Source organism: Lolium perenne, chromosome 6 (genome assembly GCF_019359855.2).
Source record: "Lolium perenne isolate Kyuss_39 chromosome 6, Kyuss_2.0, whole genome shotgun sequence".
NCBI lineage: Eukaryota > Viridiplantae > Streptophyta > Magnoliopsida > Poales > Poaceae > Lolium > Lolium perenne.
The window spans coordinates 254,944,860-254,960,446 of record NC_067249.2 but is presented as its reverse complement, the minus strand read 5'-3'; the positions used below and the strand labels follow the sequence as shown (position 1 = coordinate 254,960,446).

Here is a 15,587-nt window from a genome sequence, read left to right as displayed (position 1 = left end):
ACTTTTCTGGCGCCGTTACTACTGCTCATATTCATTCATACCACTTGTATTTCACTATCTCTTCGCCGAACTAGAGCACCTATACATCTGACAAGTGTATTAGGTGTGTTGGAGACACAAGAGACTTCTTGTATCGTGATTGCAGGGTTGCTTGAGAGGGATATCTTTGACCTCTTCCTCCCTGAGTTCGATAAACCTTGGGTGATCCACTTAAGGGAAACTTGCTGCTGTTCTACAAACCTCTGCTCTTGGAGGCCCAACACTGTCTACAAGAATAGAAGCACACGTAGACATCAATGACCTAAACCTAGTCATCAGTACAAGAGAGACATTGATCACATTGAGTTTTTAGATTTAGGCGCGGAAAATTTCTCCACATTTTCAGATGCATGAATGCAGACACACAAAATCTTGAAACTACCCCTCGTTTGGCCCTGAATGTTGGGATGTTACACACGACAAGCTTAGCGGGTGTTTAATATGTGTGTGTGTAAATTATCGGTGCTCGGAGTACAATTGTCTTGATACAATGATACCGTGGGGCGCAGAAAGCCACTTGGGCACAACAATGAGAAAGGAAATACATATACTCGATCGGAGCAGTGCACATCCACCATACAAGCGGCTCATTTCCTCCCTTCCCTCTCTCTCTTATCCACGGTAGCTGAGAGCTCCTTCGAGGGCACCGGGCCGACTCGAAGCTGATTGATACGTCTCAAACGTATCTATAATTTCTTATGTTCCATGCTAGTTTTATGACAATACCTACATGTTTTGTTCATACTTTATATCGTTTTGATGCGTTTTCCGGAACTAACCTATTAACGAGATGCCGAAGTGCCAGTTCCTGTTTTCTGCTGTTTTTGGTTTCAGAAATCCTAGTAAGGAAATATTCTCGGAATTGGACGAAATCAACGCCCAGTATCTTATAATTCCACGAAGCTTCCAGAACACCGGAGAGGGGCTAGAGGAGAGGCCCAGGGCCACCACACATGGTGGCGGCGCGGCCCAAGGGGGGGCGCGCCCCCTGTTGTCTGGCTGCCCCAGAACCCTTCCGACTCCGACTCTCCGCCTATAAAAGCCTTCCTGACCTAAAAACTTCGGGGGAATAAGCCACGATACGAGAAAAGTTCCAGAGCCACCGCCATCGCGAAGTCAAGATTCGGGGGACAGAAGTCTCTGTTCTGGCACTCCGCCGGGACGGGGAATTGCCCCCGGAAGGCATCTCCACCGCTATCTTCACCGCCATCGCTGTCTCCATGATGAGGAGGGAGTAATTCTCCCCCGAGGCTGAGGGCTCTACCGTAGCTATGTGGTTCATCTCTCTCTTTGTGATCTAGTTGAATATCATCTATGTGTTACTCTGGTGATGTTATTAAAGTAGTCTATTCCTCCTCCATGACGTAATGTTGACAGTGTGTGCATCATGAAGTACTTGGTATAGGTTATGATTGTGATCTCTTGTAGATTATGAAGTTAACTATTACTATGATAGTATTGATGTGATCTATTCCCCCTTTCAGAGTGTAATGGTGACAGTGTGTGCGCTATGTTAGTACTCGGTCTAAATTGCAATGATCTATTATGCACTCTAAGGTTATTTAAATATGAACATCGAATGTTGTGGAGCTTGTTAACTCCGGCATTGAGGTGCTCTTGTAGCCCTACACAATTAATGGTGTTTGTCATCCAACAAGAGAGTGTAGAGTGGTTTTATTATGTGATCAATGTTGAGAGTGTCCACTAGTGAAAATATGATCCCTAGGCCTTGTTTCCAAACATCGAATCTCCGTTTATTTACTGTTCTGTTGCATGTTTACTTGCTGCCATATTTTATTCAGATTGCTATTACCACTCATATACATCCATACTACTTGTATTTCACTATCTCTTCGCCGAACTAGTGCACCTATACATCTGACACGTGTATTAGGTGTGTTGGGGACACAAGAGACTTCTTGTATCGTGATTGCAGGGTTGCTTGAGAGGGATATCTTTGACCTCTTCCTCCCTGAGTTCGATAAACCTTGGGTGATTCTCTTAAGGGAAACTTGTTGCTGTTCTACAAACCTCTGCTCTTGGAGGCCCAACACTGTCTACAGGAATAGAAGCGTGCGTAGACATCACTGATCTCACCGGCAATGCCGGTGGAGATGGGCAGAGGGGAGGCGCCAGAGTATATAGCTTAGGTAGGGTTAGTGGCAGTTTGCCGGTAGGGGGCTTGATGCCCGGTAGTGGAGGCCGAGGAGGAGATCTGGCCGCCTGGATCTCGCCTGCTGTAGGATCCTTATTCTTTCTTCTTCCTCTCCGGTGGTCGGCGGGGAGAGGGAAGCAGGGGCTGACGCTTCCTTCAATAAAAAGCGGCGGTGCACCACCTGTTGCAGCGCGGAAGCGGTGGGCGGCGCCTTTTCCTGGCCGGCCTTGGAGACGAGGGGAAAACCACGCGTATCGGAGAACAACGTCGTCGACAAGCTCCTGGCCGGCCGTGGAGGCGAGGAGGAGCACAGTCACGCCGTCACCAGTTCATCTGCTTTCAGGAGGTCTTATCTTCGCTGGATTTGCTCGGTGTTGAGAAGCAATCTGCTCTGCTTCTCCGTGACCTGCCGTGGTGGCGAGGAGGGAGTTGCTGCTGGTGTTGCGCCTCATGCCTATCGAAGCCAGCCTCTGCCCAAGAGGTGCCATGGAGCTGCGACTGCTTCATCGACGCCGTTGCTGAAGGGGCGTTCATCCTGGGAAGCTCTTCAACAGGGGACCTATGCCGGCGTCATCGCCTTGCCCCTGCATCACATGGCCGAATGGCGGCCCTTCTCCAGGAGATCTTCCTCCACAGGGAGGCTTTTCTACGGCTCGTCGTCGACAGATCCGGCCGTCTGCGCCCCAAGTGGCTTGTTCCCCAGCGGTGTGGACGGCAATCGATGGCGGATGCTGTTCCCCGACGATGACCAGGGACCTGATCGCGTTTTCAATTTCCGCGTTACGGTCCTGTGTGAAAAAATCAAGGGCTGACCTGTTATTTTATGTTCTCCTGAGACCTTTTTTGTAATATGTTGTGTAACCGTGTTGACTTAATGTAGCTCTCGGTCCTTGGGGACCTTTCCTGTTAAAAAAAAAACTCAATCGGAAGGCTAGTAGCACGTCGGAAGAGATGGCACCTCGAGTCTAAGAGCATCTCCAGCCGCGTCCCCTAAAGGGATTTGGGGCGCGCCGGACAAAAAATGCGTTCCAGCCGCGTCCCCCAAAGCCCATTTTTGTCCGACGCGGCCCGATACGGTGTCCGGCGCCCCGAGCCCGTCCCCGTCCCACAGGGGACGCTCCGGGCACGCCGGACACAACGAAAAGCGAGGCAAACCGACGCGGGCCCGACGCGTCAGCGGCTCGGACGCTCAGCTGCCGCCTACGTAGCGACGGTGCAGTTGCCGGGAAGTGGAACCGTCGCATTGGCAACCGTGTCGACGACGCGGCAACCGCCGGAATGGAGTCGGGACTCCTCGGAAGAGCAACCGCTTCTCTTTTCGACTTCTGCGCCGCCGTTCATCCGCGCTCAATAAGACCCGTACGTCGGCGCTTTTGGATCTTCACCGGCCGCATCCGACACCTCCAGCGACGATGAGCTACATCTCCGAGCTCCCGTCCGACACCTCCAGCGAGGGAAAGCCTGCTGGATGGCGCCATTGGTGGGAGAAAGCTCGGACGCCCAACAGCGGCGACGATTCCCTCCCGCCACCTGACAGCGCGGAGGATTGGCTGGGCGTGGAGGAGGACGCGGAGGAAGAAGGGTCAGATGAGGCGGCGGTGGCCCGTGCGAAGGCGGAGGCGGACGTGAAGGCAAATACCGCCAAGGCCAAGGCGCAGCCGGCGAGCACCGGCGACAACGAGGAGGACTCGGACGCGTCGGCCGACACCGCCTCTTCGGAAGAGGTGACGAGCAGGAAGCGCCACCGTGATGACGACAACGAGGCGGGGCCATCATCGAAGAAGAAGTAGTAGTTTAAAATAATTTATATGTAATTTAATTATGTTTTTTCGAAGTTTTATATGTAATTTGTTTATGTTGAACCGATTTGAATATTAGTAAATAGTTTTATTCTATCTATAAGAAGTATTTTAAATGTTTGGGGGCGGCGTTTGGGGGACGCGACTGGGGAGCGACGTTCCCCCAAACGCGGCACCAACGAAACACGTTCTCCAAACGCTCAATTCGGTGCGCTTTTAGGACGGTTTGGAGGCCGCGGCTGGAGATGCTCTAATCAAGTCAAGTCAAGATTCATCACGGGCAGGACGCGCGGGTAACCAACGTTCGTATCCTACTACTACTAGTAGTCGAGTGGATCACGCGCGTACCGCAGCAGCGGCAGCGCCACCGGCTCGGCGGACGACCGGTTGGGAGGTGGTTGGATCTTCCCCGCCTCTCCCGGTTCGGTAAAAATACCCACCGTCTACTACTCAATCTACACTAGTAGTACGTCTGGATTTTACCGTGCCGCCACGGCGGGCGGAGGAAGGACACCGCTGGCCACGTAGCAGCAGCATCGGGGCATAAAACGAACCCTCGCGATCCCGCTGCCCCCTTCTCCTCCACTCCTCCGCAATGGAGGAGGAGGAGCGGGACGACTTCCTCAAGGTCCTACAAGCGCTCCGCGACGCCGCGCGCACCGTCGAGTCCGGCGCCGGCGGCGCCCCCAACACCGCTCCGGCCCTGCACGCGCTCCTCGCGCTCGAGGCCAGCGCCGACGACCTGCTCGCCGGCGACCCCGAGCTGCGCCCGCTCTGCCGCGCGCTGGCCAGGGTCAGGGCCCTCTCGTGGTCTGCTGAAGCGTCCACCGGGGGAGGTGGGGTGGTTGGGGAAGTGCGGGCGCGGTGCAGGCGGTGCAGGGCGCGGCGAGCGATCGCGCGCGCGGCCGGGGACGTCGCAAGGGAGATCCAGGCGTGGGTCGACCGCGAGCTCGCCAAGCGCCTCGTGGCCGCGCTACGGCGGGGAGGGGACGGCACCCGCGCGTCCGCCCTACTGGCGGAGCTGGAGGCGCGGCTGGTGGGGCTGGCGACAGCGGGGCGGTTCGACGCGCGGCTGCAGGACGCGGTGCTGCGGCACGGCGTGTTCGCGGCCCTCGAGGCGCGGCTGGCCGACCCTTCGGACCCCGGCGCGGTCGGCGACGGGTGCGCGGCGGCGGTGCTCGCGCTGGTGCGCTTCAACCGAGACGTGTTCGTGGGGCCCGTGCTCATGGGCCCCGCCGTGGGCGCGCTCGTGTCCGCCTCGCCGTCGTCAACCGTGGCGCTGCGGGCGCTGAACGGGCTGGTGGACGCGATCCGGACGCCGCTGGTGGACGAACTCCACGCACGCGGCGAGCTCCCGCGGCTGGTGTCCCTGCTCTGCGCGGCCGACCCGCGGGTCCGCGCGCTCGCGCTGGAGCTGGTCCTCCGCGTGGCGTACTACGGCCGCGGGGAGGTGCTCGACGCGCTGCTCGCCGAGGGGCTCGTGAAGCGGCTCCTCTGCCTCCAGCGCTCCGACCTGGGCGGCTCGTCCACGGACTCGGACGCCTCGCAGCCAGACTCCGAGGGCGGCGAGACGGCGGTGGCGGCGTCGCGGCGGCCGTTCGTGAGCGCGGTGGCGCGGCTGGCGGTGCAGGTGGAGGTCGGGCAGGGGCTGGGCGCGCGGGAGAGGCGCGCGGCGAAGCTGGACATCCTCCGGCGCGTGCGCGAGGCGGCCGTGTCGCCGGCCGAGGAGGCCGCCGTGCTCGCCGAGGTGCTCTGGGGCGCCACCCCGTAGCTCTGACCTGCCAGCGCTCCTTCAGCACCTGACACCGGGGCCCCACCTGCAGTAAGCGTGGTTGACTGGTCGGTTGGTGTGGCCGTCTTCCCCTGCTCGTCTCCCCGTCACTGTTGCTCGAATCTTGCTGTGAATAGGATGGCTGGCCGTGTAGATAGACCAGACCGGTGGTAGATAGAAGTGTAGGCGTAGATGACTCCAAGTCCATGCACTGCGTGGACGGTGTAGTACAGGAGAGTCAAGCTTGTAAACATTGTTTTTAGCTAGCGTGTAAATATATGGGTAGGAAATGCAACGTAAATGCAGTGACAGTGAGGGATTGGACGAACGGTGTCCAGAGCTATCATGGGGACATCTGATTGGCACCTGCAGGTACGTGCGTGACAAGAGAATGGTCGGCACCAGAAGCCGTGAGTGAGACGTGCGATGAATCTGTCGTACAAAACTCGGCTTGGCTTGGCTACCATGTGGCAGCGTCGATCTGGCGGTTTCTGGAGCGTGCCACGGCTTCTCGAGACGGCGACGCGTTGGAACCTGTCAACCTGGCGCTACGTTTCGCAGCCAGCAGCGTTCCTGGATCCACGTCTCGCCACAAGAATTCGAAATCAACACAGGCTAGCTACCTGGGTCGGTGAAGGGGACATCTGCTGCACTTGGTGAAACCGTGAAAAAACAGAGGGATATCTGAAGGCTGAAGCTCAAGGTGGCAGCAGACACAGCGGCACCAGAAGACTGCGCTAGATATATACCTGAAAAAGCGCAGCCTTCTTTCTTTCCCTCATCATCGACATCGTGATGCATTCGACGCCTTTTGTCATGTAAAATGACCAAAAGTTGTTCGAGTGGCGGTGACATTTTTCATCATTGCCAGGACAGGTCCCTGGCCCCTCGTCGCACTTCATGCGGCTGAGACCTGCACTGCGCAATACCAAAAAGCAGGAGATAGTAGCATCAGGATCCACCGAACATCAACATATACATACCGATGCAAACGGTCGCAGTGAAGTTGCTGTTGGATCTTCAAGCAGTGCTCCTGCTAGGTATAGATGTAACAGCTTTTGCCTTTTCAAGATCCAATCTGATGTATAGCCTCCAACAGTTTGTGGCTCGGACAAGATGAGAAACCAGCCAGATCTACCCAATGCTTTGCCCTGATATGGTTATAGCAGTGAGATAAAGAACAGTTTCTGGCTGCCACCCACCCATATGACAGCCTTGGCTGGTAGCTGGTAGGAAACCGTGATATACTTACTCTACGCATCACACCTCACAAGATATATGCTACTGTTAAGGACTCACAACACCCAATCAACCAAGGGAACATATATGTACATCACTCACTATCTTCACCAAAACCAAAGAGTTCCACTCACACCATCTGCCATCATATCATACACTTCTTACACTGACCCAATGGCGCACTAACATAATTTACATGTAAAAAAACAAATTCAATCCACAAAACTGAAGTTTGCTTTACAAGCCAACCAGTGACGCCCCCTGTGCAACGAGGGAACGGTAAAGAATGGTGTTCAACGAATCATTTTTTCTCACAGATTTACAAGAACACGGTATTACACAGGAGCAGTTGTCAGTCAAACGAGCCCATAGAAACTACCCGAAGCAGAATCGCACAGCAACAGATGAAACAAAAACAGGCTGCATCACTTGCCAGATTTTCCTTTCCTTTCCTTCTCGTTTCTTTTCAAGGATAACACTGTAGGCATATGCAAAGCGCAAAGAGATGTTGCAACTCTAGCTATGTACACGGCTTCAAGGCTTCAAAGAAGGATCTCGCTTGGGTTTATGTCAGGAGATGATATGAAGAAGGATGATGTCAACGAGCTGGAGATCTGAGCTTTCACCCCTTGCTCCTGAGAGAGCTCGTGGATGTCTCTGACGATGTCAAACACAGCTTCCGGCTGGGCCAGTTTCAATGCGTTTTCTGACATTCTCTTGTGCTCATCCTTGCCTGGACCGAACCAATGGGCAACCAGCGTGGCAGTTTCCTTGGGACTTTTGGAGAACACGCCTGCACCGTTGTCCACCACATAAGGGACATTCCCAACTTCCTGGATGCAAGAAAACAGACTTATGTTAGATGATATTGTTTGGTGTCGACCACCAGCTATCCAGAAAGAAGCACAACTATTGCAAGTTGTAGGTTGCACGAAATCAATGCCAGGCCATTTTGTTTACTGTATTAGTCTGAGGAGAAGTTGGTAATAAATTCTATAATAACATTGTACAAAACCATCAACTACTCATTAGAATAAAGCTAGTGAGGACTGTCTTCAGATTGGTAAAGATGACACATAGGAAAAAGTATGGGAGACAATAACCATAACACGCATGGCATTGCAACCCATGGTCAACTTATACTATTATTAATCCAAACAATTTATGCTGATGATGTTTTTAAAAAAAGGGTTGTGGCGTTCTCAGTCAAATGATGTCATCAAATTTCAGTTGCAATTCATGTTGCAAGTGATAACTATCACGAATAACGAAGCAAATCTAACAGTGTAGGACTTGACTGAGCACGAACTTCGAATGCTTAGAAATGTAGCAGACTATTTTGACCTGTGAACTGTAAGGCTTTTCAGTTCGCTGTAGTGTTATAAATACATATACTTTGAATGCTTATTGCAAAAATATGAACCGTAATGATTTAGTAAACACAGACCTGTCCAGGTATGAAGTCATTGAGGATGATAGGAAGCCCTCTAATCAAAGCTTCAGCAATGGTACCTGGTCCAGCCTATTCAACCAAAATAACAACAAAAAAGCGAAAGTATGAGTTCCAAAGAACCTTCAAAGGAAGCAGCACGCCAGTAATCGAGACGGATTAAGAATATATATACCTTGGTTATAATGCAATCACAAGCCCCCATCCATTTCTCCATTTGGGTCTCAAATCCCCTAATCTTTTGTTAACGAAGAAAAAAGAATCAACACAAATGTCCGCCTTGTCTGGAGTATGTAAAAACCAAGTTGAATCTTTAAAAAGAACCGAAAACGTAACATCTGTCTATACCTTTACTGGCATTTTCCATTCAAGAGCCTGCAATGAGGAGCTCAGTGTTTTGTTCCGACCGCAGATGACAACAAGCTGCCCGATAGGTTTTCCCAGCTCTTGGTCAAACAATACCTCTCCAAGGGCTTTTGCGGTCTTCTTTACAGGACCCATGCCCTCTCCACCTCCCATCAGCAACACTGCAGGTAGCTCAGGATCCAATTCAAGTTCCTTCCGCAAATCATCCTGATGAGTAATTGGTTAAAAGCATGTTAGTTGGAAAGCGAGTAGTAAGAATTTGCATTAAGACCCACACCAGTGTACAGATACATTTGTTTGTCCGCGGAAAATACAGACCAGAATGTTTTACATTTTAGGGTACACAATATTTGGCACTTAAATACACAGTACTTGGCTACAGCCCAAATAGATAAGAGAACAACAGAATAAATACAACAAGTGAACCCGTAATATTCTGAAAGAAAAAAAATATAAAAAATTAAAGCGGTAGGCTTCGAAACATGTAACAGCAGCCCTAATGTTAACTAAGGGTATATACCTTAACAAGAACAGCACGACAGAATGATGGTCGAATAGGAAGACCAAACACACGGATCTGAGAAGGTTGTAGGTCATCCAGTGCTGCCCTCTTGGCTACTTCTTCTGATGGGCAGTAACATCTATTCACATTAGGATGGAACCTGCATATTATTTGTTACAAGATTTTAACTCTATCACTGTGCCTCAAAAACAGTGATTTTCCTGAAAATAAAACAGTATCCAGGGTTTCCCCTTATCGATAGATGAACATACCATGTCGGGTGGCAAGTGTTGAGGTCGGTGATGACGGTCGTGAAGACTACTCTATTCTGCAGACCTTGCCATTTGAGTACCCATAGAGGAATGTGTTGCATGAGGGGATGGACACTGATTATTATGTCTGGCTTGTACTTCTTCAATCCAGCCTCAACCTTCCTTCACCCATAAACAAGAAAACATTCAGAAAAAAACAACTTCATGAAGAGACAAAGTTTAACGTATGGATCATTGAACGCAGATTGTAGGCCAACTTTCGAAGTGATACCAGCATTATAATGCACAGCATTATAATGTAACCGTGTAGTGTAATCAGATCATAGTACCATACATAACTGTCAACACATATTAGCAATGACAGCATCTAAGCAGAGCAAACATTAGAAGTACCAACTCAAGTTGATTTTTAAACTGCTAAGGCCTTGTTCGTTTATTCCCTAACAAGCAGGGATCGGCCTGGATTGGTCTGGATTGTGGCCCAATCCCGGCTGTCCAGCCCGGCGGAGTAAATTTTCCAGCCCAGCAAATCTAAGCTCTTCGTTTATCCCCGGCCGGTATTACAGCCCAGCCCATCCCGTCAATTTTTCTCTGTCTGGGTCTGGAAAAATTATCTCCCCGCGTGACGCGTGGAATTTTTTCCACGAGAGCGAGATAATGATGATGCTCCGTTTGTGCTGTTTCCGTGCGGGGATTTGCTGCCAGATCTGGGAGAATCGAACGAAAAAAGTAAAGCATGGATTAGGATAATTGGTCCCAAAGGGATTGGGTGGAGCACAGGGATCAACCAAATCCCCGTCAGGCTCAAATCCAAGTTTGGATTCATTCCATTACAACCGAACGAGCCCTAATTGGTACGCAGGGATGGTGGTTTGAAGTATAGAAAACGGAAATCCAAGAACTAATCAGATCGCATATTCCATAGTGTCATTGTGGTCTATAATGTCTGGCATGATCTGGAAACAATAAGCCAGGACAGACTGGCAGTTGGGGAAGCATATGTTGATGTCAAGCACTTAAAAATGATGCTCACAGGGTGGCAGCAATGCAATGCAATCATTCTAGTGACCTCCTAGAACACCACGCCCCAAATTGAATTTTTTGAAATGCTAGTACCCTGTCGAGTTCTATGCCCTGAAAAACCCATAAGCGCAGCCTGAACTGGTCAACATGGTTGAATATCTGACCTCAATGCCAGTATTTAAACAGCATATCCCAAATTCCATACATCACATGACAGCGAATTTAGGACAGATATTTCTAGTCAAGACAGGAGTAGGCCTTATAAAATTATCAGCGCGATATGAATCGGTGAGATCTGGCATTATAAAATATTCATAGTGCGAAGGGTGGTGACAAAACTGCTGATCCATTAGAAAATCTGCAACTAGGTAAAGGGATTCGCAGTCCACCAGCCAATGACAGCAAATTCGCAGTGTGGCGTGACAACGAAAACCACATCGAATTGTTTGTTTGTTTGGTTATAATCCCGAAGAAGCTGCGCGTGAAGCAAGAGAAAGCGTTGCAGTAGGAAGTAATCAACTGGGCATGATGGAAGAGGAACATTCTGCTTACTTGGCGTAGAACGAAGCGAGCGCGGCGAGGTAGAAGTTGTGGACCCATCTGGGCGATGTGCCGTGGAAGGCCACCTTCCATAGCTGCACGTGCTTCACCATGAACTTGTACGAGTTCTCCATGTTGTTGAGCGGCCATCCGGCGTGGTCCTTGCACAAATCCTTGACGAAGACCTGCCCCGGAAAAAAATTCGAAATCGGAGCCCCATTATTATTAGGTTAGGGCGGCCGCTCTAACGAATCGAATCGAATCGACAGATTGGAAATTACTAATTCCAGCGAATTATTCAGAATTGACGGGGAGGTTGGGTTCGCGAAGGGAGGGGGATGAATTTTATTTACCCGGTAGTCGTCGCCGAACTCGATTCGGAAGGCGTCCTTGATGGCCTCGGCGGATGCGCGGTGCCCGCCGCCGGTGTCGCTCATGAGGATGAGGACGTTTTTGGCGCGGTTGGCGCCGAGCTGGACGAGCTCGACGGTGCCCTCCTCCTCCTCCCAGAAGGGCTCGGCGTCGTCGTCGTCGGGCCCGGCGGCGAAGGAGGCGGCGGAGGCGGAGGGGGAGGAGACGGCGCGGCCTGCGGCGGAGAGCTCGCCGGCGTAGGAGAGGCTCTTGCGGAAGCGGCGGCGCATGCGCTGCTGGTGGTGGTACGCCGCCACGCTCTCCAGCACCGTCTCCCGGATCGAGCGCGCCCGCGGCGACGCCGTGGACGCCGCCATCGCCTGCGCGCGGGGAGAGAGGGAGGACGGCGAGTGGGTGGTGCAGGGGTGGCTCGCGTTTAAAATTGGCGAGGGGCGGAGAGGGAATGGAGGGACGGAGGAGAGCTGGCGCGGTCGCGCGCGGCCGGAAGACAGCGCTGGAAATTTGGAGGGAGGTTGGGGACGGCGGTGGTGTCCGGTGGTTGTTGTCGCGTGTTTTATGCGTGTTTGGTTGTTTCTGAATTCTGATGTGGGAATTTGGAGGGGCTCGTTGCGGTGACGGGTGGAAGAGTTTGAGGGTTTTGGAGGAAAAAAGTGAGGGAGACAATGATTAGGTCAAGCCTGCACGAGAAACCTACGCTATTGGAGTATTTGCGTGGAATATGCTCGCATTACTTCTGTCGAATATGCTTGTACAAAAAAGAACTGGATTTTAGACTTAGACAGTAAGCTTTGTCTGATCAACCTCGTACAAGGCAAGGTGTCTTCGTCGAACCTTGCCACCTTATAATACACAAAAAAACATACGGGGAAGCGTGGGTGAACAACTGGACGCTCATGAGTCATGACATATTGTCATATTGACCACCATAGGAAGCAAGAGTACAAGAACTAATTCAGAAAGATGTTGTGCTGTGACGTTGCGTAGGGAAATAGTGTGAATCCAGTACACTTTACTAGAGAAATAACAAGATCAAATATCTCACAAAACCACGACTACTGGAATTAGTGTTCCACCAAAATCACAAATGAAAAATTATCAGACAACAACAACTTTTGAAGGATGTTGGTTTGTAGAACTCAAATCTCATGATCTAATCGGAACTCAATTCTCATGATCTAATCGACCTCACGCCGTTTTCGACAAGATGATCCCACAAATCATCTGTCAAGTGGTAGAGGAAGAGGTTCATTTTCTGCCTTACGACCAAACCAGAGTAGAGCCGTACCGCTTGTAAGTTTACCCATAGATGAATCTATAGATTGAACCACGGGATGTTTTATCAGATTTTTTTAAAAAAATTGCATACATTGTGGCTGACCGTTACAAAACCATTGGAAGTTTCCAAAAGGGTGGGCAAAATTAGCTAAAAATCAGTTTACATTGTTTGTAGCTTGTATTACTATTTTTCTCCCCTTTTAAATAAATTTTGGCTGGAAGTTAAATGATATAAAAACATACCAACAATTTGGAATGCGGAAATTAAGGAGAAACCCGCCTCCTATGCCAGGTGGCATTTGACTTGTCGGTTCGGAGAGTCAAGGTGACTAAGTTCTGAAATTTGAGTTATCCAAAACTATTAATCCTAAACTTTGATATTTTCTGATATAAACATTTAGGTTGTGGTTTTGAGAAACTTAACACAATATTTTCGGTTTTCTAATATTAAGTTAAATTATAAATGTAAAAAATACATGAAATTATGATGCTACCAGTTCAAAAATAAATAAATACATGATGGTAGTTCTCATGTTTGGTTTGGATAATCTTCCATAGCCATAAATGGTAGAAAGTACAAATGCATATACATAATTACTTTATTAAAACTCAATCATGCTTTCAAATTAATGTGTATTTTGAAGTTTGATTGCCCTATGTATATTTGGTTTGGTTGTGTGCACATTCTCGATGTCTCGACTAGCTCTTGAATCATGTGCAGAGACAATTTCAGATCCAGGATCCACCCAAACCATAGTCCAACATTGAACTAAGTGTTGCAATTATGCCAATATTTAGACGAAAAAACCGATTTTTGACTAATATACTCCATCCATTCCGTAATTATTGTCAATGTATGTAGACACGTTTTATACATAGATACATCCATATCAGCGACAAGAATTATGGAATGGGAGGGGTACATCTGAAAATAAATCTGTACCCTAAGCCGTGGCCTGGGTTGTCTGAGGTGTGTATATCCCGCTGAGGTATTGAGACCTGGTGTAATTGATACTATCTTCTTTGACATTACTATACTCCCTCTAATACTGTACATTTGATTTTGATCCCACGTTGTTATGTATAAGTTACCACACATTTATTCTATAAAAAGAAATACATGATGCTAGTGCTCGTGTAGTCATGTATTTGGTTTTGATGGAGATGTCATATTAACAAATGAGACTTGAGCAGCTCAGTGATAATCTTGGCTTAGTCTGATAGCGTATTTTAAAAAACATAAATAATAATTTATTCATCCACAATGTTTAGGGTAGAAATAACGTGGAGCATGTGATTCTGATTGTAGCTATATATAAAAGGAAGAGAGTACAAAAGCATTTTTTTGATAAAGAGAATATATTAATATTAAAAGATAACAATTACACCCAACATCTGTAACAACGCAACACCCTAATGGCAGTACGGATGCACACAGCTAAAAAAGAGAAAAGAAAACAAGGAAATAAAAATCCTGCTACAGTATCCCAGGCCTAGGAACAACAATACATCCACCACCAATACAATACCTGAAATACAGACTCTCCAAAAGCGACGCCTCCAATAAGGGAACAATGCACCAGCGCCATCGTCTCCCGATCAAAGATATTAGGTTTTCACGCTGAAGATAGTCTCCGCTCTCAAAACAATACCTTCAACAAGGTCATTGCTAGGCACAACTAGTTAAGACCAGACCTTGGGTGTTCACCCTAAAATGTAGGACTCTGAACTTCACATGTGTTGTCGCCCCCACTTTTATACCACTGCTGCGAATCTCAGAACACCAAGCAAGTTCCTCAACATCGCGGAGACTTGTATTTTTTTTAGCTAATTCCCCAATCATGCCTTCATGATATTCACTGTTTCTGACTTCACCATGGACCAAAAGTCTCTTGATGTCAACACAGAACAGAGCTTCACGCCGCTCCCTCCGGAACCAAACGGCCAAAATAAAAGCATTGGTGCGCGTGACCGAATACCACCCGATCCTGTGAACTCCAGGCAAAAGATGCACTATTCCATTCGCTGTCGGAGCCTTCCAGAACTCATCACTCCAGCTAGATGAAGAAAGATCGGCATCTAAAACGTTTTCATTTTCATGAAAGAAAAACCCTAGGATCACCACCATGAAAGCCGGAACAGAGAAGACGCTCCATTAGTTATATAATCATTGAGAAAGGATCAATGCCCTTTTGGCAACCTTAAATCCCCGTTGGTTGTTTTAGTTTTGGTTGTTAAACGCTCTATTTCATCTAGTAATTGGTTGGCAGTTTCGACCGGCTCAAAACTCAGTTTTTTTTTTTTGGAATCCCCACGTACGTACGGAGGCAGCGACGGATCATGGTCAGGGCTGGTAGTAGTGCAGAAACCTGCAGTGTAATCCAGTGGTGTGCACGCAGGAGAAAGGAAATCTTGACGATGCAATGCACGCAACACTTGCACTAGCGCGTGAGGGCATCTCCAACCGGGCGACCCATCCCGCGCTCGCGCGTCCGGATGGGTCGAAACGGACAAAAACCCGGCCCAACGCGGGGACGCACCGCAAAAGCGGACGGCCGCGGCGTCCGGAACGACGCAAACCCGGCCCAAATCTGGGCCGGGTTTGCGTGGCCGCGGATGGCACGCGGCGTCCTCGCGTGTCCGCCCTGTCCGCTCGGCTGGCCCACTGTCGGTGCCCCGCCCTATTAAATGTGGATCGGGAAGGGGACTGTCCCTATCCAGTCCCCACTTTCCACTCCGGCCGCACGCGCGAGCTCGAAGCTTCCGCGCCGCCATGGCCCCGAA

General features: G+C 49.7%; 1 protein-coding gene across 1 annotated transcript; it reads right to left on the bottom strand.

Annotated features, from left to right (window-relative positions):
• Positions 1-7,056: 7,056 nt before the first annotated feature.
• Positions 7,057-12,070, bottom strand: LOC127305230 (probable monogalactosyldiacylglycerol synthase 3, chloroplastic). Its single transcript, XM_051335623.2, has 8 exons — positions 11,510-12,070; positions 11,169-11,341; positions 9,594-9,755; positions 9,340-9,481; positions 8,802-9,026; positions 8,629-8,691; positions 8,451-8,525; positions 7,057-7,836 (listed from the first exon to the last, which is right to left on the bottom strand). Exons 1-8 carry the CDS (start codon positions 11,882-11,884, stop codon positions 7,546-7,548), a joined length of 1,506 nt encoding a protein of 501 aa, XP_051191583.1. The 5' UTR covers positions 11,885-12,070; the 3' UTR covers positions 7,057-7,545.
• Between the last annotated feature and the right edge of the window lie 3,517 nt (positions 12,071-15,587).

Excerpts from the sequence above, each read along its gene's own strand:
- LOC127305230 (XM_051335623.2), bottom strand. The coding sequence starts at position 11,884 with ATGGCGGCGTCCACGGCGTCGCCGCGGGCGCGCTCGATCCGGGAGACG. Across the intron at positions 9,482-9,593 it reads AACACTTGCCACCCGACATG|GTTCCATCCTAATGTGAATA; the intron begins GTATGTTCATCT and ends AATAATATGCAG. Across the intron at positions 8,526-8,628 it reads GTGATTGCATTATAACCAAG|GCTGGACCAGGTACCATTGC; the intron begins GTATATATATTC and ends TTGGTTGAATAG.